At 38.7% G+C, this 27,991-nt stretch overlaps 1 protein-coding gene across 8 annotated transcripts in view; it reads right to left on the bottom strand.

Annotated features, from left to right (window-relative positions):
• The window catches only part of agrn (agrin), a 248,091-nt gene that overhangs the window by 136,572 nt on the left and 83,528 nt on the right, over positions 1–27,991 (bottom strand). For 5 of the 8 annotated variants that reach the window (XM_084427577.1, XM_084427576.1, XM_084427583.1 and 2 more), the window contains exon 3: positions 5,887–5,925. In XM_084427577.1, coding sequence (XP_084283703.1) covers positions 5,887–5,925 — 39 coding nt within the window. Of the gene's footprint in view, positions 1–5,886; positions 5,926–12,261; positions 14,135–27,991 lie in introns of those variants that run through there. The other 3 variants (XM_084427582.1, XM_084427580.1, XM_084427579.1) reach the window with 2 other exon arrangements.

The following is a 27,991-nucleotide window of genomic DNA, read 5'->3' on the forward strand; positions in this document are numbered from 1 at the left end:
AACACTATGTCTTATCCGTCTGACTTGAACACAAAAGACTAAGTGCATATTTTCTGAAGTCCAGGTAAAACCAGAGCTGTGACAATTCCTCACTGATGCGAATGTCAATATGAATTCCCTTCCTCACGACCCTCTGAAACAAACCAGCCACGTCTCAGATCTACTTTCTTAGCCTCAATGCGTAAACTTGCCATCTCTCTCCTCCAGAAATCAATAGCTTCCATTTCTGCTCTGTACACTGCTGAGTTGTGTCAAGAATATGTTAGACAGATTAATATCAAAACAAAGCTGTGCCCACACCTCCCCGATTTCCTCTCCATGACAAGCTCTTCTGTTTGTTGCTTATGCAAGCAAATGCTGATTCTACAGAACTAAAAAGACAGCTATTCTCGAGAATTTCTCGCAGTTGTATTCATGTTCAGACAGCACAGAGGGCAACAAAACTTCCCGCTGTAATGTCAAACTCGAAAACTTCGACAAGAGCTGGAGTTAGGTATAACAGTTAATCCCCAGATGAATTTATGCCACATATTTGATATCTTGATACGCGCTGTCCTCTGGAAAACCACAAAAAAGAGGAGATGAACATGATTTTGCGGGCTCTTTTGTGTGAAATCCATGACATGAAAAGATTTAATTAAGATAAGAGACTGGTAATAATTAATTCTGCTTCCTTCTGTCAAGAACACAGCAACGGCTGAATAAATTACACAAGCCTTGCCTTTTATTTATTATCATTTCCACTTTCCCGAGGAAGCTGTTTGAGCTTTTCAAAGCTAAAGAAAGTTTGGCAGGGTCTCTGAAAGTAAGTCCACAGCTCGGGCACACATAAACATCTCAGTCCTACATTCAACCACCTACTCAATTCAATCTGCTATTATGTTTTTTAGCAGGTACAGCTCGGCCCCGAGGGGGAAAACTCGCTGTGACAAACGCCAAACGGAAGGCTGCATTCAGATGGAGTGTATTCATTACCACACGCTGAGAAGTGTAGGAGACAGCAAGGAGGGTTTGAGTTACCATGTCTGTATCTCACCACCTCATTTCCAACATGGCCCAAATTAAAGTGTGAATGCAAGGTGACCTAATGCTAAAGGCAACATCTTCTCATACGTAACTCTCAAACCGGTCAAACATCTGATCTGATGGTTATAAACTACCCAACACAATCCTGTCATTGTTTCTTTGACTCCTTCTAAAAATAACATTCATACGTGGCCAAACCAAGGGCATTCCAAGTACAAAATACCCTCAAGTTTATCGCTTGGCGCACACAACGTCTTAAGTGGGTTGGATATAAACAAACGAACATTTGTTTTACTGAAAGCAAGATGTTTTCCTCAAGCCAACTTTCTAAAACGCCAGAGAGATAATTAACAGGACATAGCTCTGCCAAATCTTACACGAATGACCTTTGTGTGGGCAACATGGCCCTGAGTTTGAGAATCTGGCAGCGTTCGTTTTGCCGCTTACATTGCGACTTGAGCGGCTGAAACTCTAAAGGACATCGGCTTAAAGACAGCTAACAAACGGCCTACAAAATTACGCTAATTAAAGGTCGCTTTGTCACGTTTCAGCAAGTGTTTAAACATCTTTTATTGAGTTGGAACAGGCAGATGCAAATACAAAAGAAACTTCAATATGATTGGTTTCTGTTATTTGAAAGGGAAATGCTTCAATTGTGCTGGTAATAACGGGATACTTGGATGTCTGTGATGTGATTCCGTTTAATTAAATATCTGTGGATAATTTGGTCTGGGAATGTCATTATGCCCTTGGAATGGAAGACATGTTTTCCTTCTCATGCTCATTTTCCTAATGCACAGGCTTTTATATAAGTACATCTCAGGCTTGTAACGAATTAATATGGCAATGAAGGATTGGGGATGGAAGTGTAATTGGACAACCGATCTCCCTTGACGCTTAATGGCCTCTGCAGACAGCGGCCGCAGGGCTGGGCATGAGATAGCTGGGAGGAGAGCTTCTCTGCGGGCTTGTGAAGGTCTGGCACATAAAGAACCGTCGGTTTGAGAACTTGCAGAACAATCGGAAATGTAATTAAGAGCTGGCTGTGGCTTTTAAACACTCGGCTAGACCGGAAACAAACAGACGGGGAAAAAGAAACATCCATGTATCGTAAACGTGCAGTGTGATCAATAGCCCACGGTTCGGAAAGCATCAAAGGGTGAATGTTTTGTGACTTCACTCGGCACCTCGCAATTTCTCTCAGAACTGCAGGGTTTCAAAGCAATCTCTAATGTCATTAAACTTCTATTAAAAAGCAGTTAGAAGTGTATATTGCCTCTATTTCTCTAGGAGTCAGACGTATACATTTTAGGTAACATTTTATGAGTTTCTGATCTCTTGGTAAAGAGTAAGGTTAATCAAAACATCAATCAAACATAATTACCTAGCAGTGCCACATGGACAGTGTTTCAAGGAGATAATAACTATTTTCTTTTAGCTGCTGCGAAATAAAAATTAATCTCAAACTGGATTTTCAACACAAGCCTTTCCTCAAACCATCAGACAGAACATCCTATGAAGCAGGTGATTGTGCAATTAAATCGAGCCTCGACCCAGCAGGGCCATTTCTTCAAATGCAGTTTTAATCTACTGATACAAATGTTTCTTAAAGTTTTCTGTAAATAAATTGTGACCCTAATTAAAATGATTTAAATTAGTGCTGTCAAATCGATTAATCGCATATAACATAAAAGTTTGAGTTTATATACACTGTAAAAAATTCTTGTGATTTTAACAGTAAAAGACTGTAAAAATGCTACAGTGAAATACTGTTAATTGGTTACCAGAAAGTTTCCTTACTATATACCTGTTATAGATCTAATAGTATGTTTAAAGGGATAGTTCACTTTGAAATTAAATTTTGGTATGTTTTAGCTTACCTCAAGGGCATCCAAGATGTAGGTGTCTTTTTTTCCGCAGTAGTTTCAATTTTGATATTTTTAGGTCAAACCGTTCTTGTCTGTCAGTCATATAATGCAGGTCTATGGTCACTGTCTTAAAGAGCATGCACAGTCCAAATTAAAACAATTCCCCGTCGTCCAAATTAAACAATTCCCCATCGTAAGTATACATTGATGGCCTAAGACACGAAACGAGCGGTTTGTGTGAGAAAACGAACAGTATTTATATCGTTTTTACCTCTTATACACAGCCACGTCCAAGTGATCTGATCTGACGTGTATGCAGACTGGTGCATAGATATATACACTAGATGTCGCCTTGTCTACGGCAGTTCATTGGAACAAATGTCTTTAAGGCGACATCTAGTGTATATATCTATGCATCAGTCTGCATACACGTCAGATCAGATCACTTGGACGTGGCTGTGTATAAGAGGTAAAAACGATATAAATACTGTTCGTTTTCTCACACAAACCGCTCGTTTCGTGTCTTAGGCCATCAATGTGTACTTATGATGGGGAATTGTTTAATTTGGACGACGGGGAATTGTTTTAATTTGGACTCTGTGCATGCTCTTTGAGACAGTGACCATAGACCTGCATTAAATGACTGACAGACAAGAACGGTTTGACCTAAAAATATCAAAATTATGCAGAAAAAACTACTGCGGAAATAAAAAGACACCTACATCTTGGATGCCCTTGAGGTAAGCTAAAACATACCAAAATTTTATTTCAAAGTGAACTATCCCTTTAATGTCATTTTACTGTAAAATACCAATAAATTTACAGTTTTTGGAAGTAAAACCGACCATGTCATTGTATAATTTACAGTGAAAAAACGTAAATTGACATTCCCACAATTCCCTGCGTGACACTTCACATTTGATGTATTTTTGTTCTAATAACTGTTTCGTCATAGTTTTCTTATTTTTTTATAATCAGTTATGTACATTAGGGTTTTATGTTACATTTAATGTTGTTAAATGAATGTTTATTGTATTTATGTGTGAAATGTTACCATGGTACCATGATGGTGTTTAATGTTTGTGTGAATGACACTGTGCACCATATATATTAGGATTAACTTTCTTGTGGAAGAACCTAAAATGTTGCTACCGTATTTTGAGCTGAAGCTGTACAATAAAATAATACTGGTGAACAGGGCTTGACATTTACTTTATTGCTCACCAGCCACTGTGGCCAGTGGTTTTCCAAAGTTACTAGCTACTCAGCATTTTCACTGGCCACAATACCATGAGGAAAAACTGTCATATAGATATCGCATAATTTGGCAGCAGGTACATTAGGCTGCGGTCACTTTAAGACCTGGCGCACAAATCCATTATACTATTACACATGCGTGTTTACGTTCACTTAAAACATAATTGACTGTGTTGACGTGAATACTCACCAAGACCGGCATTGTGTCATTATTTTGTGTGTATTTGACTGTTTAAGCACAATATACATTATAAGCAACGAAAAAGAGTAAAATGATGTGCAATCCAATGCCGAAAGTCAAGCCCTGTAACAACAACAATATTCATCCGGAGCAAATTAAATGAGGGAGTGAGGCGGGTTTGTGTGTCAAATTGCTGTTGGACTGATGAGAGAGCAAGAAAACGCAGCTGGTATTGTGTATCTATTCTGCGGAAAATGAGTATTGAAAGCATTATTTCAGAATCGCTATGTATCGAAAAATCTATATTTCTGACAACACTACATTGCACTTAGTTTATTATTTCAGGTGACTTTTTAAAAGATTACAATTAAAAAATGTAAAGCCTATATTATATATAAAATTCAACCCACCAAAGTGGCTAGCAGGAGTGACTGCGTTACACGCCACTGCTGAAATACACCCGCAATCAAATGCTCTGCTGGTGAACTAGTGATTTATTAGCGGGTCAATTAACTCACTCAAAAGCATCAGTATATGAATGAGATTAATCAGATATATACACACAACATGAACGTTAAAATTACGACTTATATCTGTACAAAATGCTTAAGTAAACTTGAACTAATTTAAATAATACTAAAACAACACTTATGATATTGTCTTTAACTCTATATGAAAACTAAACTAAAACGAATCTATAAAAAATTGACAAAATTTAAATAATATTTGTATCAAAAGAAAAACACTGACAAAAACACACAGAAATTTAAAAATGAGAGTGAACGCTCATTATTGTTTGTTTGCTACTCCTTTGTACATTCAGGTCTGGTTTGGTGATGACAACCACACTGAAAACTTTCAAAATGTTTGCACATGTGCACTGGAGTTAATTATAGGACATGCAATTTCGGCACATTAATACCGGCTACACCCACACACATGCAGCTATTTTGTTTGAGTATTTACGACGGTGTCCATAATGAAGCTCCCTCCAGCTCATAAAGAGAAGCATCTCCACTGCCAGCAGCTCAGGAGTAACCTCCAAAGCCCATTTCATGTTGTCGCATATAAATATTCATTAACAGAGTGGGGAAACCAGCTGTTTCTCCCAATTAATCTGTGCAGAGATATGCCATTTGCCAATAAATTGTTGTTGTATAATTAATGACTCTCATTGCATGGTGACAACGACAGAAACAATACCTCATTTAATACTGAGATTTATATTCATAAACTTGGCAAAAGCAAGCAGCTAATCAGCTTCAGTAATAAACGGAGCTGCGTCTCATGTGGGAAAACTTTAGCCACATACCCGAGAAGTCAGCCACCCTGCATCCCACCAGTGCAGATAAATCAAGATGTCAGGAGATTTCTACATCAAAGCAGATGTTCCTCCCTGCTTCTCGCTGACCATGTTAACAGGCTACACACAAACAGACGATGGGAAGCGACGTGGTGAGGACACCCACTTCAAACAGCAAACGGGCCTGAGCTGAGATCATTATCTGGGCAGGTTGAAAACACTCTGGTCAGGAGAATTCTTATGGGACTTACCATCAGGAGGAGGAGCCGGTGTGAAGTGAACAGGTTTATCTGCAGAGGAAGAAGAGAGAGAGAGGCACATTAGTTAAAAGGAAGACGCCAGGACAGTCCCAGGCGGTCAGTAGTCGTTTTGAATGAGTGGGTAGACAGTGGACTGCATGATTCTTTCACAGAGGTTAAATCTCAAAAAGAATAGATTAAGAGAGATCAGTTGGAATATGAGATTAAAGGAATGGTCTGGGTTAAATACAACCTGAGCTCAATCGACAGCATCCATGGAGTGACATGCTATCAGTTACCACAGGAAATGTGTTTGCTGTAATGCCCGTACAGCACTAAAATAAATGTGAAAACATTTAAGTAAATTGATCAAATGTAACAGTAACAACATTTATAGGGTTAAAAAAGTTAATAAACATGTTATAATGTTCTGTTGCTCATTCTATTGATTCTGGTGAATATATTAAATACTAAAAGAAAACAAATGTATCACCGTTTCCACAAAAATATTAAGCACAAGGTTTCTGCGGGTCACTTCAAATTCAATTTAATGCATGACTAACCACAGATATTATATATATATATATACACTGTATATATATATATATATATATATATATATATATATATATCAGTCATATATATATGTGCTGTCAATCGATGAAAAAATTAACTCAATTAATCAACATTTTTTGCTTAATTTAGTAAAAAAAAATTAAAACACAAATTTTTGTAGGTTTATGCTATATTTAGTTTATATATTTTATAATGTAATAATTTCACAGTTAATCTCCAAATTAATGTAGAAACAACAAAGACAGTTTATTTCAAATACTTGTTTAATGGCATCTTTTTTATGAATGAAGGTCAGTCTCACTGATACTAATACAGATGTCTGGATAAAAATGCTATAATGTAAAGCTAGCCAAATGATGACAAAAATTTACGGATGCTGCGTTAACTGTGTTAAATATTTTACCGCGTTAAACTGTCTTCCAGCCACTTCTGCTGGAATTTGCAATTTTCCATTTTTCTGGTCTAGTTTTATTCCTGTCCACCACTGTACAGAATGCACCTCCACATGCACCTCCACATCATGGCAATTTTGCTCCGGCCGAAAGCAATTACCAAACTGGTTCCGCGTGTTTATCACACTAACGTACATTTTGCGTCAGCAAATAAAAATGATTAAATATGAAGGCGATATTAAAATAAATTGATAGTATAAAATTTTCTTCAAAACTATATCTAAATGTTTAATGCCTATAAAATGTAATACTTTTTAATGCTATTTAAGGCCTTGATTTTCACAAAATCCATTTAATGACTTTTAATGCTTTTTAATGCCCTGCGGACACAATTTAAAGCAGCACAAATGTTTTCCATATTGACAATAATAGGAAATGTTACTTGAGCAGCAAATTAGAATGATTTCTGAAGGATCATGTGACACTGAAGACTGAAAAATTAGCTTTGCCACCGAAGGAATACATTTAATTTTGGAATATATTAAAATAGAAAAAAGTTTTTAAATGATTTTGCCATGATTTTCTTGTGAATTTGACAACAAAAGTTCTTTTCTGTTGCTTTCTCTTGAAAGAGCATTTTCAAATCACTGTCTGACATTCGTGAAGGCTACAACTTTATCATTTTAAATACTACAGAGACTCTGAATATGTGTTTTTATTTTCATTATGAGCCAATTCAAGTGACTGGAACATCTGCATGGTTATAGAATAATGTTTGAGAAATCAAGACCTTTTTCAAAATATTTTCTTTTGTGTTCTACAGAAAACGTAAGTGTCAGGGTGAGTAAGTACTTTAAGCTCTTACACTAATCAATGTTAAATTATTCAGACTACAAAACCATCCAAAAATGTTGGCCTGAAACTCATTAAAATTAGCGCCGACTGAAAGCGAGAACTGCCTCAGAAGTTGGAAGCGACCCCACTCAGTCTAACTTTCCTCCAAACCGAAGTGATTTTAAAAACACTGAACTCGCGTACCTTATTACTCTTGACAGAACCGGCTTTTCGACAACATGCACATGAAGCCATCTAGCTAAAGTGCAGCTACAACACCCTGCTTCTGCAGGCGGAAATAACCAATGCCACAAACCTATCACATCAATTGCCCAGCCAGTCGGTAGCGCTTACATACACACACACACACACACACACACACACACACACACACACTCCCACACACAGGGCTGGAGCTGGAATCTCTGCTCCTCTCTTCACCAGCACCCCCAACTGCCAGGATAGAGTTTAATTTTAGGCTCACTTCAAATTGCTTGTCAACAACTGAGCGCAGGGAAGATTGGAAAGCCGGCACTGGAGAGAGAGAGACAGAAAAACAGAGGTCTGGGGGGGGGGGCGGGGGGGGGGGGGGGGGGGGGCGGCTTGCTGTGCTTCTCTCCTTGAATAATGAAGTGTCTGTTGAACTGGTCTGAGAGTCAATCATGACAGTTACAACGTTTCATCCTCCGGGAAACAGCGCCATGGCTGAGGGTGAATAATACACACACAGATGTGTATCATAGAGATAAAATATATACTGCTCACATACTGTAATGCATAACCCTGTGCACAGCTCGACTTTCTTATATGTCCAGTGGCAGTAGAGGACAAAACTACAGTCTGTGCAGGTCTCACGGGAACATTTGCTTCACATGTAAATGATACACAGCTGAGAAATTCAACACAAGGTTCACCTCAAGCCTATTTGCTTTACTTAAAGGGATAGTTCATCCAAAACTGAAAATGAGTGTCTCAGTGCATACAATGAGAATCCACTGCTGCTTGGACTACACTATATATACTGTATAAAGCTGTGATGTATGCTAGCACAGCTATGTAAGCAATCTGATGCCAGGGACAGCTGATAATTTTACAGTTTAGAGGTTTTTAAACAAAAATATTTGACCAATTAGTATTAGTATTTAGAGAGTCATGTGTAAAAAAAAAATTAAAAAAAATCTTGTTGTAAATAGGGAGAAGAAAAGTATTTTTTAATATGTTTTTCCAAACTGTTTTCACAATAAGTGAGATTAAACAATTAACCACAATTCAGAGAAAAGTACAGTAGGGTAGAGTGGGGGAAAACGCCCCCCTTAAGGAAAATGTGACATTACAGTGAAACAAAACATAAATGTGACTAGAATTGCCATCCCGGTTTTGAGTGACTATGGCAGGAGTTATTCACCAAATATTAAAATTGCTCAGCCTTCATAATTAATTAGTATTTTCACTGAAAATATTTTTGTACAAAGGGGGCGTTTTGCCCCAGCGGTGGGGTAAAACGCCCCCCAAGGTGGGGTAAAATGCCCCCTTTCTTACCAACCAGTTTGCTTCATAGATCAACAGCAAAATTAACAGACAATAGTTTTTAATCTCTAAAGGTAAAAGGCAAGTAATGTATCAACATGTATATATATTAATATTTATTTCAGAAATGTCCAAAATAGCCAAATTGAACTACCTTCCATCAGTGAGCTAAATTTGCTAGCAAGCTAGCTAGTTAATGCTCACTTGAGGTAATTTTTTCATGTTTTGTTCAAATATTTAGATTTTACCACCTAGTTATACTGCATTAAGTGTAAAACAAAGGATTTGATAGACAGAAATATTTTATTATAGTAATTATGATAGAGAAACTATGCCCCCAGGGGGGGGCGTTTTACCCCTCAGCGTAGGGGGCGTTTTACCCCACAAGCTATGAGTTTTTAAAAAAAAAACAAATTTTTTTAAATATAATTATATTCCTTATAAATAATATATGATCTCAAACTACAGACTTCACTATTCATCTATCATACATCACTGCGATATCCTGCAGAACAATATTCTCTTAAACACTTATTTACTAATATCTGAAAATTATAGCATTTACCATGTAATCCTCTTCTCTTCAAATGTGTCGCTGGTGTCAGCTTCTCCGTAGAGATTTGTATATCCCCGTTATCAACGTAGTGCATAGCAACAGTAAAAATGTATCTTGACTACTTTTAGTGGTTATTTTGGGAAAAACAGGTGGGGGGCGTTTTACCCCAGGGGGGCGTTTTCCCCCACTCTACCCTACTATTAGGCCAATGTAGACTCTATTCTTTCTATTCAACCAAAATTCAAACTGAGAATGAGCGAAGAACATAATTTCACAAAGAACTGAAATAATTGAGAATAGATGACAAAGAAACAAGTTAAATAATGCAGAATAACTAAACATAAATTGGTAATGTATATAAGAAAATCAAGTGAATTGTGTGTATGTATCTCATGTCACTACATAATTTAAATTGAAATCAATATTTTATTTGAAATTGTATTTAATAATTTATTTGGTAAAAAGCACGATATAGTCAGCCAGCTGTTACCCCAAATAGACCTCAACATTGCTGTCAGGCAGACTGTCATATCCATATCTATGCATAGGCCATATGTTTTCATTCAGTGTCTGTCCTCCTCTTTCCCTTTCTGTTTTATTATCTAGTTTGCTGATGTGTATGTATGAGCTGATGAATTTGGTTGTGGAGCTAAACAGCTCTAGTCCTGTGTGGCCTCACTTCTCTGTGCCTGCTAAATGAAAATGGAAATGACTAACCTTTGGTCTGTATCCCACTCCAACAAGCTTTCAAATGCTACGATGCACCTCTCCATGTTAATGGTACTCCTTTCACTCCATCCTGTTTTTTACTCTTCTTTGAGGAGCAGGGATGGAGTGCTCTAACTGAGTTTATGTTTAAATCTAATGGAATCTGTCTGGATTAAATCGATTTTGCGACATGGTCGGCTTATAAATGAACCTCACACTCAGACTCCTTTATTGAGGGATGGAGAGGGCACATTTTCAGAATTTCATGAAGGGCCCTTTTTGGTCTTTTAATATAGATCTAATGTAGAGGCACCGCGGATCTCTTTAAGTGAGGGCACAGGTAGGATTATGAGAAATGAGGTAGGTAATGGTTTACAGAGGGTGCACAGGACTGGATGCTCTCTCGTTTGCCTCTCACTGTTTTCTCCTCTCTAGAGCCTTTATTCCGGCAATACTAAACATATTCCTATCAAAAAAGATGTATATTATTGTCTCTATAAAGGAGTATGTTACATATATCCTTTTATGTAAATATTTAACTGTGTTTTACTCTACTCTACTCAGATGGCCTGAGGCCCTAGAAACCCAATATATATATATATATATATATAAATCAAATCAAATCTCTCAAATCAAAGGTGAGACTTTCTCTAAATACAGATTTAAATCAGAGCAGGAATGAGTATAAATTTTGTTGGGTACTGTACCTTGTGTTATAAAATGTGTCAAATATTTGCAACAACATTATAGATTTGTCTGTAAAAGCTAAATGTTAACTGTTTCTGGTATAACTTCACATGGCATCTTGCGTAACACCAGAAAAAAAGTTGCTAATCTCAAGTGTAAACAGACCAAAAAAAGGTAAAGATGGACAAAAATGTCAACAATATGATTTGTGCAAGCTTCCCATTAAGATAGTCTTTTCAATTTCAATCTCATTAAGAAGCTAATGAGCCATCAGCAATGACGCATAGCAAAAACACTTTCTAACCAATTAAACTTTCTTCTGTAGCACAGCATCCTTACAAATATATATGTTTACCTTTCTGCTATGAAGTCGTACTGTAGTCTTAGATAGCGCAATTCTATGAATGTGAATTCACAGAGGAAGAAAACACGGGATGCAACGATTCAAAAAGGCAGATAAAAACCAATAGAGATAGTAATACATCCAAAACATGAAAAGAGCAGTGTTACCTGCTGCTCCATGTCATCAAAGCACATTTTGACATGCTCTGGAGCTCACGTTCCGTCTCCTATCTTTTCTTTGTAAGCACAGTGCCAAATCTATCTGGCAACACACACCGGCTGGCGGGGCACCTTAAGATACCAAAGCGTTTGCAGATTCACTCAAGCAGATACAGTAAGCACTGAAGCTAATGCCAAGCTTTCACATCCAAAGGCATTTAATCTGCCCCCTTTATCCCACTGTGCAGTCTAAATACCACTGCTTCAGGGATGACAGAATGCCACCGAGCTGTGTTTTTAGACACAAGCGCTCAAGCACTTTGTAGGATGAGGACAGTTTATCTGTGTCATCCTTAATCATTTCACTGTCAGGCAGGGGATCGAAGCCTACGCATTAGGGATTAGTTTTTGATTGCCATCGATCCTTATTGAACCATCCATCCGTCAATGTGTCTCCCTCTGCCTGGGTGAACATCACTGTAAGAAAACTACAGAGCACACAAGGGAAAGAACCACTATTCTGAAAGTTATCAGGCAACAAAAATTCTACGGGGTCATGCACAAACACAGACACACAAACACACACACATATATATATATACATACGCTGCATGTCATGTTTCACTAACTGTGACCTACAGTTATTGAGGAAGAGGAGTACAGCGAAGCCGAGCGTGGAAGTGGCCAGCAGAATGAGACAGATGTTGCAAGGAATCATGAAGTACCGCACGACCAGCGACACTTTGTGCTGGTACATGCGGTCCCGCTCTGGGGGCGGCGTAGGGTACTGACAACTGGTCATACTCCACTCCGCGCCTTCCCTAAAGTACGCCAAGTTGGCAAGCGTTCCAAACAGACTCAGAGAAAAAGGATAGAAGAAAGAAATCCTAAAACGGTTTCAGCTTAAATTCCAGTGGTACTTATTTTCACAGTTTCTTCCTGAAGAACGTAGACAAATGCTTTTATCAGTCTCCAAGCAAAGCATTTTGTTTCCAAATTACAGCCGCTCTGGAAGGGTACCGGTCCTACAGTCGCCAACCCTCCAGCAATCTCTCCATTTCTTTCCCAAGCACAGGGGTGGTTTGTCATGAAAGGTTAGTGTGCAAGTTCTCTTGAGTGTGTTTGACAAAAGCTCCACTGGACCCCTGGCCTAGATTGGTACCACGGACAAGTGAGTGCAAACAATCCCCACTGCACTTTGTACTTTAAATCCGCAAGCACAGAACACCACGGCTTGGTGAATTAGTAATGAATTGGCTCTTGATTCTTCTTTAGGGGTGCTTGTAATTTTTTATGGCACAATGGTGTTCCCTTCTTTCAGGACGTGCTGCCACCTGTCTGTGTCCGACAGCAACATGAAGATGCCAGGCTGCTCTCGTTGTGGCATGTGTCAGGATTCACTGCGGGTGTGGCTTGGCATCATGCTAGCCGCCTGTCCTGGTAAACACTCAGTTGCTCACAAGCTGGAACTGGAGTCATTAGCTTCAAACACACACACAAACACAACATACAAACTTTTGGAGAGTGACCCCTTCCGAAAATCCTCCAGAGAACTGCAACACTAGGCTCGTCTTTGGTCGTAAAAGTCGAAACTTTTCTCCCCCCGCCCCAGGCTGAATCTCCTGAATGAATGAATAATTAGCCCACAGAGAGTCAGCAGCTGTCTTCGGCCAGCTCAACCATATGCCCTGGAGAGCAGTAGGGTCTTTTTTCCTCAACCCCCCCTTCCTTCAAGACAAGTCCTCTCTGGTGACCTCCCCTCTTTTTCAGAAAGCACTTTGGATGAAGCCTACAGTCGAAAGTTGAGGTGTCTGGTGAGTAGACTCTTCTCCCAGATGCTGCTGTCAGCGCAGAGGCGCGCTCCTTGATCCGGGCAGCCGGAAACAAGATACGAGGAACAGCTGAGATTGCCACAGTATGTGTAAAGCAAACAAGACAACTGCTTTGGACAGTGTTGTTAGTTCTCAGTCCTTTTTAGCGGATAACTCTCGAGACAAGACAAGCTCCTGTTGTGGACAAGTTGTTTGTCGCTCTGAAAAGAAATGAGAACGGAAGAGTCACTTTTTTCAATGGAGTCAGAAGCTATTTAAAGCTCTTTCTGTCTCCGTTTAGCTCTCTTAAGCATCCATTCCTGTGCTGGTGTTCCTCCTTGTGTCCTGGACTTAAACTCGGTCCAGCTGAGCCTCAGAGGAAGTGTTCACTGCCAGCCAAAACATACACTCTGATCGCCGCTATTCATGTCAGAAAATCCCCCAGGCAGCAGGTACTCTGCCTGCGTTCAGCCAGCGCTTCTCAGCCAATGAGCCAGGGAGCGGCGTGCACAAATGAGTAGAGCCTGAGAGGAAAAAAGCAGGAAAAAAGAAAACAAACTGGCCGATGACACTTAGTCCACCACTCTGTTACGTAAAAAAATACACAGAACGTGTTTTCTGCATCCTTACGGCACGGACGCTCATGACTCCCTCTCTCTGCTTCGAATGAAGGAGAAGACAGTGAGAGGGGGAGTGGATGAGGGGCTGTCTCTAACAAAGGGTTGGGAGGGGTGAGAAGGGGGAGGCAGTGAGGGAGGGAGGGGGAAACCGAGAATAAAAGCTTTTGGGAATACTTGGGAGTGTTTTAAAGGGGGGAGCTGGAATGACAGCGAAAACACAAAAGGGCAGTTGGACCAAAAACATGTCAAGCCTTTTGAGTTGATAGTGAATTAAAGGACAGAGTAGCCAACAATCGTGCTAAATTGTAATTGCAAACCTTGTGGTTTAAATGGGAAAGGTGAAAGGAAAAAAAGATTGGTGATTTTTTTATGAGCTTTTAAGGAAAATAGACCCTTTATAATGCAAAAATGATTTAAAGGAGAGTGTAGCCAACAATCTTCATCTACTCGTGACACCATGCCATGCTTTTACTCATCTGTCATACTGTGAAATATAAAAGCAAAAATGAATATTCAGTAGAAGTGAAAATGAATATACTGGCAAAAGATCAGTGGGAAATGTGTTTTCTAATCCATAGCATTATTTCACTAGGTTTCTCGCCTATGAATGTTTATTTTATGCTCTAAGCACCATAATGAGGTCACCAGCACAGAGAGCTAATGCTTCTTTTTATACCCCCCACCTTCAATACTGACTGGCATATACACAATGGATGTTCATCTTCACAAAGAAGCCAGTACATATTATCAATTATTTATACGCTCTGTTTCTTAACCCGTCATGCTCGCACACACACACACACATTTTTACAAGGTTACCCTCCGTGCTTCGGACACAGCCTATTCTTTGACTTTATGGGCCCCATGGAATTGAGCTCCTGATGTACACAGCAGAGAACATGGGGTCAGCTGGGCCTCCAGCACAGGGTTCTAGGTTCACTCACCAGCTGTGGTGCTGTACCCTTAAACAACACCCACACTCCACCAGGGCCATTAATCTCCCTTCAGACTGACACGTAGACTAAGAAATAAGACAACTGGGCATATAGTGACATTCATGCGGGCTACAATGACCTGAAACACCCATGGACCAGTAAGGAAATCGAAGAGGGCGCCACATCCGTTCAATTCCACACACCCTCTGTCATGACTCGAATAAGACCTAATTTGACTTCAAAGCGCTCTGTAATGCATCTTTAATGTGCATGCTATCTCAGAAGGTTAACATCTCTCTCAGTGTGATCTCTCAGCTGGCAACTTCCATTAAGAAACAACAACAAACTCTCTGCACTTCCCGCACTTGCATGACGAGCAGCCTCAAGGCTTTTTATGGGCTTCTGCTTGTTCCTTCTGCTATGTTTCTGGTATAATGTATGTGTGCTGATTTCAGAGTAGAAGGAATAGGAGTAAAGCATGGAGTGGTGCACTTCATCTATTTTAAAAGAGCGATTAGTTATTAAACTGAAAAAAAAAAAACTGAAAAATTCAAAAGATATTCACTTTCAAGTGTTTTCAGTGAAGATTCTGATTCTGATTCTGATCTATCTATCTATCTATCTATCTATCTATCTATCTATCTATCTATCTATCTATCTATCTATCTATCTATCTATCTATCTATCTATCTATCTATCTATCTATCTAAATCCATCCATCCATCCATCGAACATTCAACTGTCCATAGTTTGTTCATTCAAATATCCATCTCTCTGCTCATCCATTTACCTGTCCATCCATCTACCCAAATATTAATCTATCTATCCACCCACACATTTAACCCTTCATTCATTCAACTATTCAAATATCCATCCCTCTGCCCATCCGTTTACCAATCTATTCATCCATCAGTTTCAACAATGGTTCCACCAACGGAGAAACACAGTTTCCTCCAAGCCTCAAACATATTCTTGAACATGGAGCTTCCTTTACAGCAGCTAGTTGGATGTCTTATTGTAATGTCTATCACCAATAAATAAGGTTGTTTTGATTATGATCAGATCCCCAGTTCTCAACTCATTATACTACATTGCACAAGCAGTGAAAAATAGACGCGAGACAGTGCAGGAGATAAAGAGGGAGGTGGAGACCGCCAGCAGGCTCTGGGTGAGAATGAGCTAACTGCACCTCCAGCCAGATCAGTTTGGAAGCTGGGAGTTCCTTACTCCCCTGCTCTGTCATATGGCTCGCAAGAATAGAAAGCGACGCCACGCCACCCAAAAAGTGGGGATTTTTCCATCGTGCTGTCTCCCGGAGTGCCGATGTAACTGTAACAGAGACATTACCCATGGGAAATGACATCAGTATAATTCAACGTGAGAACACATCTGCCGACTGGCCTGCTGCTCTGTGAGGCACAGCGCCTGTCCGACAATGCATCCAGGTGTGAGCTATCACAGAGATGAAGCTGTTCATTCAATATCTACAGTCAATTTCTACAGACTCGGGTACCCAAAAACCATATGGCGAGATTCCAATCCTGATTTCCACAGAACGTTAATCAATTCAGTAGTTTTTCTGTGAGCAGCTCAAGTTTTGAGGCTGTTTCTCATATGGTTCTGTTTGTTTCCTACAGCCCATGGGCTTCATCTGACAGATGTCTGAATCAAATCACTGTCAATCTGCCAGATTCAAACTGTCCATTTTGCTGCTCTGCTATGACTGATCCTAATCCAAACAAGTCTGAGGAAACGGATGGATAACTATTGTTCGCAGCTTATGTTTGCCTCAACTGCAGTTAAACTACCTTTATGAAAACGATAGCAATTAGGGCTGGGTGATACAACAGTGTATTCCATGCGACTGCAGAAATGTGTCAACCAGCTGACATTCTACTAATTTTTATACAAATATTTTCACGTTATGGGTGACTAATACCTAATAGTTCTAAATAAATTAAAGTAATTCATAATCACTTCAAATGCTACAAGTGAACTTGAAAAATGGATGTTCGTTTTGAAGTTTGCTAAAGCAAGTACATTTAACAGTGTTTTTATGATGTTTTAGGACCATTTTTCTTATTTGAATAATTCAAAAGGAGTTCTGCTCTATAAATGTGATTTTCAAATCTGATTTTTATCTGTTTGCACAGTGTGAGAGGCTGTTCCACTCTAGTTCACTGCTATCTACATTGTAGAGGTCACTGGAGAGGTCTCTCTATCTCTCTATCTGTTGTGTGTGTGTGTGTGTGTGTGTGTGTGGCCTCGGTACAATCCACTAAAGACCATGGCAGATAAAACACAATTACCCTAATCCTTCTTTCCTTACCCAGTCCTCACCCTAATACCTATTAGTCGATGTGTGCTCAGCAGACGGTCGTATACCGTACATCACATATTGATTTTGGTTGAGGATACCCACCGCCACTCAGGTTAAGTGCTTTAGGACTGATGAAAACCACCATCACATAAATCCAACCTTCTCCCATATATCAAGGAAAGAGCAAATAAATCATTCTATAGGAAGATTTTATTACTCAGATGTTGCTCTTTCATTGCTCAAGAAAGTTAATTAGCATCTTTTGTTACGTTGTCTAGCGATTCACCATATATCAGTACCATATTGGCAGATATTAGAGATTTTATTTATTTATCAGTATCAGCTAATATTGGATGTGCATTTACCTTATTTTTAGAATTAGAATACCTTTACAGTCATTTAACAGTTAGCCTAATCTTTAAAAAATAATAATTGAATAATAATGTAAAATGTAATCTTTAGCAGATCACAATAAAAATATATACATTTTCATTGATAGATTTGTAAATTAAATTTTTAAATGCCTAAATTCACTAGTAGCATTTAAAAAAAAAAGAATTAGTAAATAAATAATAATAATAAATATAAATAAAATAAAAAGAGAAATAACAGAGACATTATAGAATAGAATAGAATAGAATAGAATAGAATAGAATAGAATAGAATATAATAGAATAGAATAGAATAGAATAGAAAGGTTAATTTTGACAAGTCTTGGAGGAATTTGACAAGAAATTATGAGTTCAAAGTGAAATCACAGACTGTGATGTCCTGGCAAATCTGAGCACAGTTTGAGATATTGTTGGGATCTCTCTCAAAACTTTAGAAAAGACAAATCTGAGATGACTATGTTTATTTTATCATGAGAAAAATCTGAGAAACAGCCTCAAGACAATTTGCACTCCATTTAATCTCACTACTGTCTAGGAGAACAAATGAGATATTAAAGAGAGTTCTACCATCACATGCATTACTATATACCCAAACCCATTCCCTCCCCACCATGAAACCACCTGTCTAACCAAAGACATGCAAGCCAGGACAATTCTCCTCCCACAGCTGGATCTTCATCTCTGGATGGAGTGAGCTCATTACCCTCCCACTCAGACTGCTCCTCACTCCGGGACCAAGCTGTTGAGCGCAGACAGGAGCGCAGCTGCCAAGGGCTGAAAGCTGGGCCTAATGGAGAACAGCTAACCAGCAACAGCATTTACAGCCGCTCATTCATCAGCATGCTGTTTTTCCCTCTCATCATGGTAACTACAATAATGATTGCAGCATTTAATACTTGCCATGCTCCAGCTCCCCACTCTTTTATTCATTCTTTATTTCCCACGATGCTTTCTTAATGGTCCTTATGGGGGCAATTGAGCTGGAACCGTGGTGGGGTTCTTTAAGGGACTGCTGAAGCGATGTCAAAACAGAGACTGCAAGAACAGCAGACAGTGACTGTTTTTTGGAGACTTGCTTGACTTTGGCTGTGTTTGACACCGGGCTTCATGGGAGCTGGCATCCATGACAGACAGGGGGTGTGTGATTGAACTTCCAGGTAATGCAGGTGGCAGCAGCAGCTGTGGAACTAAACTTGAGGACTAGCTTGGTCCAAATAGAGCAACATACAGCTCTGGATTTGCTTAAGAACAAAGATTTCACATTGGACATTTAAGTTTAAAATAGTAATCAATAGCACACAAAATTAAATAAAAATGCCTTTAAAAATAAACATGTATTCACAAATATTTTAATTTTAATAATGTAATCTAAAATGGATTCATATTTATTTATATTAAATATATTATATTTAGGGATTCACTGATATTACAAAACCAATAAGCTGATGATCATTTTCATGTTATGGCTCATAACCATTTATAACTGATACATGCCAAATATAACTGATACATGCCAAATATAATATCAATAATAAAACCGTTAAAAAAAATCTAAGCGAGTAAATTAAAATATTATAAAAGTAAAATATTTAACAATCTAATATTGGCCAAAATGTATATTCAATAAAAACTGATAACCATATGGTAGTGATACAGTATATCATGCATGCCTAATTATATGAATGTACTGTATATATGTATTATAAATAATAATAACATTATGGATCTTAATATAGTCATAAAACCCTTGGTATGGATCTTAATATAGTCATAAACCCTTGGCATATAATTTTTTCCTCTGCGACCCTGATGTACTCTACGTAATCCCACTCTAGAGAACAAATGACCACTTCTACATTTACAAAACCTGTAAATAAATGCAAATAAAAGGACATCCTTTGTGTTTAAATGCCATTAAGTACTTCAACGTATGAAACACAAAATAATGACATGCTGTTCTGAGCTTTAGGCTCCACAAATTCCATGGCGAAAACTTCTGGTGCACCTCAGCGGTCCATTTATCTGCAAATCCATGCTTGAGACAATGCTTGTTTTCGGTTCATTCTCCACTATCAATAGAGGCACAGATTTGCCTCACACAATTAACCTCTGCAGAATAGAGGCCAAATTCAGCCTGTTTTCCATCTACCTATAAATTAAGCAGAGGTGGAGAGGATGCAGTGATTGGATGACATGCAGAGCATCCCATTTCTGAACAGCAAACACACTGGAGGACCAAATGGAAATTGTTTCGCATACAGTACAGACAAAACCCAGCTGCTCCTGAGCATATTCCAATGAATCAACCACTGCAAAGCAGCAAGTGTTCGGGGACCAAAGGGAGTGTTTCTTCAACCCATCTGGACATTTTTCATCTTTCTAAAGCTTATTATGATTGCATATTACCACACACACACACACATAAACATCCACACACCTACTCTAGCAATGGGCAATCTGTTCTTAAAAGCATTTTGAAATAATTCAGAAAGTTTAAACAAGGAAAATATATCTCAAGTGTTTTACGTTTGCAGAATATTTCACAGTCAGCTGTTATGAATATTACATTTCTTTGTGGAGGCCTAACAAGCTTGAGCAAAATATAAAAATCATGCTATACAGAGACCAGCTATTTTGAAGTATTACCATTAAGGCATTTGAATAATACTATATAACCTTTACAGCTTATGTTCTACCATTATATAGCTCCATTTCGAACACACTGTGCCGGCGCGTTCAAAAATATGCACACGCACAAAACGAAGCTTTTTCTCATATCAATTCTGACAGTGACAAGCTATTATACGCAGGCACCGTTTCATTTGCATTTACAGTAATGAACTCTCTCTTCACCCTTTCATTCTTCCATCTTTCAGCTTTTTCTCCTTCGTGCTGGATCGTCTTGGAGGGCAGAAGGGAATCTTAATTGGCATACATCCTCATTTCTCGCAAGCCATCCGAAGAGAAAAAGGAGCTTCAATTATTTATATTTCAAATCAAGAGCCTTGCAAAACCGGCTTCCACAAAACAGCCTTTTCATCCTTTCTCACATCAATCAGACAGATTTCAGAGAGTAACTGTCAAATGTGGGAGACGCTTTATGCAGCTGTGTATCTGCAATCAGGCACTACAGTATGTGAATGAGAAGACAGGACAGAACTATTCTGATTTTTTGAGGAGTATAACAGTATAACAATCCCCCTTCAAATCACTGGTGGCACTGGGGTCTCATGCGCCCTCGCAGCCGGAGCCCACTGGGTCACTCTGACACAGATGTTCCAGAGTCATGGGAAACGAGTTGAGCCATCATCTGTCAGCAGTCGGAGAGACCCAACACAGAAAGACACGATCGATTCCTCTCACATTGAGACTGACTACCTCCTCCTCTCTTTTCTGTTCAACAACTCTTCAAAAGCTAACTATGGCTAGTTGCATGCTTTTTGGAGAAAAAAAACACAGTGGCTGCCAGCTGATAAAAGCATTGCATGTTAAATAAATTTGCTCTGACCGCTGTGTGCATTTCTCCCGCTTTTAATTCTCCACTTTGCAAAACACAACAGACTCAATCATCTGAGAATGAGATTCACTAAAAAAAAAGAAAAAAAGAAACGAGACAAAAATACACCCACACAGCTGCTTTTTGGAAGCGTATGACAATGATTGCTGTGCGTTTAAACATAACAGATGCCTCATCCATTATTCACCTGCAAACCAACAAAGAGCGACCACAATAACAACCATGGATGAAGAATTTCCTCCAAGATTCTCTCCGGACCCCGAGGAAAGAGGCAGATAGTGAGGGAAGACTAGGAGGAGAGATTGTAAGAAAGAAAAATAACAATGCTGTGCGTCTAGCATGGACATGACCCTGGACTTGGCCAATGCAAACATTTGTTCTGCATGTAATCAGCAAACGTAAGCATGCTGCCGGAGAAACAAGACTGAAGGAAAACATTGGGTATGGTGGAAAAAAACAAGTGTGCTTATAAGCTGAAGCTCGCCGTTATGGTAAGAGGCGTCACATTTCCGACACACGTTTGGCCAATCACAACGCACTGGATCAGCTGGCCAATCAAATAATCAGGCTTTTCAGAGGGAGGAGTTTTGTAGAAATCAGCACATTTCAGACAGACTGGGAATAGAGGTACTGCAATAATGTACAGTATGTGAAAAGTAATGTGTTCTATTACACCCAATAAACAAAAATAATGAACCTTTAAAATAGCATCTTATGACCCTTTTAAGAAAGTTTTTCATGTTGAATCATACTGAATCAGCAATGAATCATTTAGACTAGACAAATCAGGCATCATTTATTTTAACTGCATAATTAGAATAGTAGTATTGTTGGCTCAATTTTATAATAATAGTAATAAACTAAAAAATAGAAGTGTAACTCTAGTTTGGACCAAGTAATCAAATCTGTTGTGAAACACTAGGATAACCTCATCAGACATCATGTCTGACAGTCTCACGCAGACGTGCGAGGACTCCACAAACCGACTGACTGCTAAGCTCTGCCTCACAATACCCTTTCGCCAATGCTCTGCAACAGCTTCCTTTTAGAGAGTGTGTCCGTTCCATCACTTCTCTGATGAAAATCATGCTTGGTTTGTGCAAGCAAGTCAATTTTGCTTTCTTTGACCCATCCAATGTGTTCACAGGTCTGTGCTCACGATGCAATAAGGGCGATAGAGGATAGAGGAAGAGCTCATCTTCCTTTGACCAAAGCCTCCATGTTTTAATGAGCAATCCAGGGGCCATGGGTCAACCGCAGCACCCATCAGTACGCCCCCCTCCCAGGCATCCATTCACCAACACGGCTTCGCCTATTTCCTGCCAATTACATCTGCTGCTCTCCTGTCTGATGACTTCATTGCATTTTCTGATTAGAGGGAACATTGTGAATGTGTGAACGCTGGGAGTGAGGATACTCAAGATCCCCCCTAGCATCTTATGTACTGATGGATCCATAAACCCCCCTTTCTGACAATCATTCCTACATTTGGCTATCTGAACCAAGTACCACCCCACCCCCAGCTCCCCCAGGAGAGAGCAGGGGTCATGTGACTCACATCACCAGGCAACAAATTGGCTCCATGTCCCAGTGTTCTGGAGGGCCGTTGCCATGTGACACTCTTCAAAAAGATCCACTGTCACACACATGGAACACTGGATGATCTCATTCATTCCGAGGTTGTTTGTGACACACAATCTCGGACGCTCAGAGAAATAGAATTACATGCTGATCGCATGGATGGCTTGTATAAACAAAAAAAAACAAAAAGCAGAAGAAAAGAGGAACATCGATTGACCTCACATTGAAGATCATTAGACTCATTACGGAATGGGGATTTAACGGTTTTCGGTAGCCTTGACTTATCTTTGGAGCCCTGTACTCACTCCTGGACCCAATTTTTATACCACAGTAGTGTAATATGTCTTCCCCATTTACATTGAACACGATCTTAAAACAAAACGATGTATCCCTAGGGACTCTTTCAAACTGGTTGCGAATTTCAGGTCCATTTTTCCTGCACTCGATAAGCTTTTGGGTCATGAGTCTAAACAAGCATTCTAGATGATGTTGATAACACTGGCATCCAAAATACAGCACACATATAAAGCCATTGTGCTAACCGGAGCTAAAAAACAAATTGATATGGAAGAAATACTGAAAAATGGGAATGTGTTAAATATATACACATTTTAACTACCTTGTAGCATATTTATTTTAACAGCTGAATTATTACTATTATTGTTATTATTATTATTGGCTTATTCTATAATAATAATAACAATAATTAAAGCTGCAAGCAGCGATGAAAGGGCCCTCGCACCCGTGCCATCAACACTCGGTGGTTTTAGGAAGACAGAACATGGTTGGGAAATGTACATTTAAGGAGGTATATATAGTAAGAGTATGTCAAAGTCAGTTACAAAATGTTTTGTATAATGGTGATAATAGCATGCTTCATGACTCAGCTAAGTGTTGCTAGCATGTTTAGTCTGTTTTCTAGCATGCTCAGTACACAATAATTATGTGGTTAGTACTGCATTACTGTGTTAACCATGTCAGTTTCTGTTGCCAGTAGGTGGCGTTATGACTATAACTGAATATGAGCATGGATGTGTGTTCAGGACAGAACTCTTATCAAACGTGTGAAGTTTGGTGCAAATTGGACATTGCCTTCTTGAGTAACAACAAAGTCATGTTTCATTGAATTAGCATTCTTTAGCACTTAGCTAAGCATTGTTAGCATGTTTTAACATGTTTCTAGCATGTTTAGAACTCAATGGCATTTTTAACATGTTGCTAGAACGGCATCAACGTGTTAAACATGTCACTTCCTGTTGCCAGTAGGTGGCGCTATTACTAGAACTGAACATTCTCATGCAGATGTGTTCAGGCCATGACTCTTATCAAAAGTGTGAAGTTTGGGGCAGATTGGACATTCCATGCCTGAGTTACAGCAAATTCCTATTTAATTGCAATAATAGCATGCTTTAGCACTTAGCTAAGAGTTTGCTAGCATGTTTTAGCATGTTTCTAGTATGTTGTTAGCATGTTTAACACTTGCTGGCACTTTTTTATATGTTATTAGGAGTCCATAACAGTGTTAACATGTCACTTCCTGTTGCCAGCAGGTGGCGCTATGACTGTAACTGAATATAAGCATGGTCATGTGTTCAGGACAGAACGCTTATCAAAAGTGTGAAGTTTGACGCAGATTGGACATTCCATGCCTGAGTTACAGCAAATTCATATTTAATTGCAGTAACATCATTCTTTAGCACTTAGCTAAGTGTTTGCTAGTATGTTTTAACATGTCTCTAGTATGTTGGTAGGATGTTTAGCACCTACTGGCATTTTTTTATATGTTATTAGGAGTCAAGAACAGTGTTAAACGTCACTTCCTGTTGCCAGTAGGTGGCGCTATGACTATAACTAAATATGAGCATGGACATGTGTTCAAGAGATAACTCTTATCAAACGTGTGAAGTTTGGGGTAGATTGTACATTGCCTTCTTGAGTAACAACAAAGTCCTGTTTCATTGAATTAGCATGCTTTAACACTTAGCTAAGTATTGCTAGCATGTTTTAATATGTTTCTAGCATGTTTAGAACTCAATGGCATTTTTAACATGTTGCTAGAACGGCATCAACGTGTTAAACATGTCACTTCCTGTTGCCAGTAGGTGGCGCTATTACTATAACTGAATTTGAGCATAGACGTGTGTTCAGGCCATGATTCTTATCAAACGTGTGAAGTTTGGGGCAGATTGGACATTCCATGCCTGAGTTACAGCAAATTCATATTTAATTGCAGTAATAGCATGCTTTAGCACTTAGCTGAGTGTTTGCTAGCATGTTTCTAGTATGTTGCTAACCTGTTTAGCACTTGCTGGCTCTTTTTTATATGTTATTAGGAGACCACAACAGTGTTAAACATGTCACTTCCTGTTGACAGCAGGTGGCGCTATTACTATAACTGAATATTCTCACTGCAAAAAATGCTGTTCTTACTTAGTATTTTTGTGTTGTTTCCAGTCCAAAAATCAAAAAATTCTTAAATCAAGAAGCATTTACTAGAGAAGTAAAACTACATAAGAAATTCTATTTTGTTTTCAGATAAACAGAAAGTATCTTAAGTGATTTTTGCTTAAAACAAGCTAAATTATCTGCCAGTGCAGTAAGGAAAATAATCTTGTTTTAAGATTATGTTTTTATTAAGTTTTTTTTAATTAAGTTTTTTTTTCTTACTGCACTGGCAGATAATTTAGCTTGTTTTAAGCAAAAATTACTTAAGTTACTTACTGTTTATCTGAAAACAAAAAATAATTTCTTATGTAGTTTTACTTCTCTAGTAAATACTTCTTGATTTAAGAATTTTTAGATTTTTGGACTGGAAACAACACAAAAATACTAAGTAAGAACAGCATTTTTTGCAGTGCTCATGTAGATGTGTTCAGGCCATGACTCTTATCAAACGTGTGAAGTTTGGGGCAGATTGGACATTCCATGCCTGTGTTACAGCAAATTCCTATTTAATTGCAGCAATAGCATGCTTTAGCACTTAGCTAAGTGTTTGCTAGCATGTTTTAGCATGGTTCTAGTATGTTGTTAGCATGTTGTTAGCATGTTTAACACTTGATGGCACTTTTTTTATATGTTTTTATATGTCCACAACAGTGTTTAACATGTCACTTCCTGTTGCCAGCAGGTGGCACTATGACTGTAACTGAATATGAGCATGGTCATGTGTTCAGGACAGAACGTTTATTAAAAGTGTGAAGTTTGGTGCAGAATGGACATTGCCTTCTTGCGTAACAACAACATCCTGTTTCATTGAATTAGCATGCTTTAGCACTTAGCTAAGTATTGCTAGCATGTTTTAACATGTTTCTAGCATGTTTAGAAGTCAATGGCATTTTTAACATGTTGCTAGAATGGCATCAACGTGTTAAACATGACACTTCCTGTTACCAGTAGGTGGCGCTATTTCTATAACTGAATATTCTCATGTAGATGTGTTCAGGACAGAACGCTTATCAAAAGTGTGAAGTTTGGGGCAGATTGGACATTCCATGCCTGAGTTACAGCAAATTCCTATTTAATTGCAATAATAGCATGCTTTAGCACTTAGCTAAGAGTTTGCTAGCATGTTTTAGCATGCTTCTAGTATGTTGTTAGCATGTTTAGCACTTGCTGGCACTTTTTTATATGTTATTAGGAGTCCATAACAGTGTTAAACATGTCACTTCCTGTTGCCAGCAGGTGGCGCTATGACTATAACTGAATATGAGCATGGTCATGTGTTCAGGACAGAACTCTTATCAAACGTGTGAAGTTTGGGGCAGATTGGACATTCCATGCCTGAGTTACAGCAACTTCCTGTTTCATGGCGAAACATCGAAATTTGTCAGGCCGCCGAGGACCCGCCCTTCGACGAAAACTCAAGATCTTCGCAATTTAACGTCGCAAAGGCCTTAAGATTACACTCACCAAATTTGAAGATGATCAGATTAAAACTGTAGGAGGAGTTCGTTAAAGTACGAGGCCTGAAAATGGCAAAAACTGCACAAAAATCTGAGAGGAAGTTCAAAATGGCTGACTTCCTTTTGTGTTTAGGGCTATGCTCCAAGAGACTTTTTTGTAGGTATTAGGTCATTACATGTATGTACCGAATTTCGTGCACGTACGTGGAACGTTGCGGGAGGCGCACTCCGTTGAACTTTTATAGGTGGCGCTATCGAGCCATTTTGCCCCGTCCAATTCTGAAACCTATATCAGATGTAAATTTTCGCCAGTTCTGACGCGTGTGCAAAGTTTTGTGAGTTTTCGAGCATGTTTATGCCCTCAAAAATGCAATTAAATGCGGAGAAGAATAATAATAATAATAATAATAATAATAATAATAATAAACAGAGCAATTCCAAGAGGGTCCTCACACCATCGGTGCTCGGGCCCTAATAAGAAGAAGAATTATTAGAGATGCACCGATGTATCGGCCAACAATCGGTATCAGCCGATAAAAGCAATTATTTTCACTATCGGCGAGTTCAAGCGTATCTATCGTAGTTCAAGCCAGGGTTGTCAGATCTGCAGTTTTTCCCTATACTAAACATTATTTGTAGCGCGCCTCTCACCCAATAATCGCAAATAGCTCTTGCTTACTTTGATACTTCTAAAAAGAAACAAAGTGTCATCTTTCAAATTCTGTCCATTTTATCATGAAATTCAAACAATAAATGGTGTTTTGACGCTCTTAAATGTGACGTGACATATCACTGTAGTGCCTCAGTTCAAGCAGCAGCGCGGAGCGAGCCTTCCACTTTAATACAAATTATATCTAGAATAACATGCATGAATATCAGAAGGTAAGTTGAAAGTTAGAGTACAACTTACCGAAATCCGTATCACGTCTCATGTAATCACTCAATCAGATGTCAAGATGTCAATAAAACTTGCTTGTGAAGCTTGAAACTTGCTTGTGAGCTTGTGAACAATATCACTTAATGTTGCATTTACCTCAGGAAAGTCATCCGTTTGTTAGTTAGCTTCTTCTTTTTTTTTTTATACTAGAGAGAGGAGCTTATTTACTGTTAATTATATATGTATGTTTGAATAAATTTGCCATGAAGACAAATGCTAATGAAAACTACCTTATTTGTGCAACTGAGCTGTATACAAACATTTCAGCTTTTATTTGAGTGTAAATATTATATCTGGAAATAAAATAGCAGTTGAATATAA

The sequence above is a fragment of the Rutilus rutilus genome (genome assembly GCF_951802725.1).
Source record: "Rutilus rutilus genome assembly, chromosome: 13".
NCBI lineage: Eukaryota > Metazoa > Chordata > Actinopteri > Cypriniformes > Leuciscidae > Rutilus > Rutilus rutilus.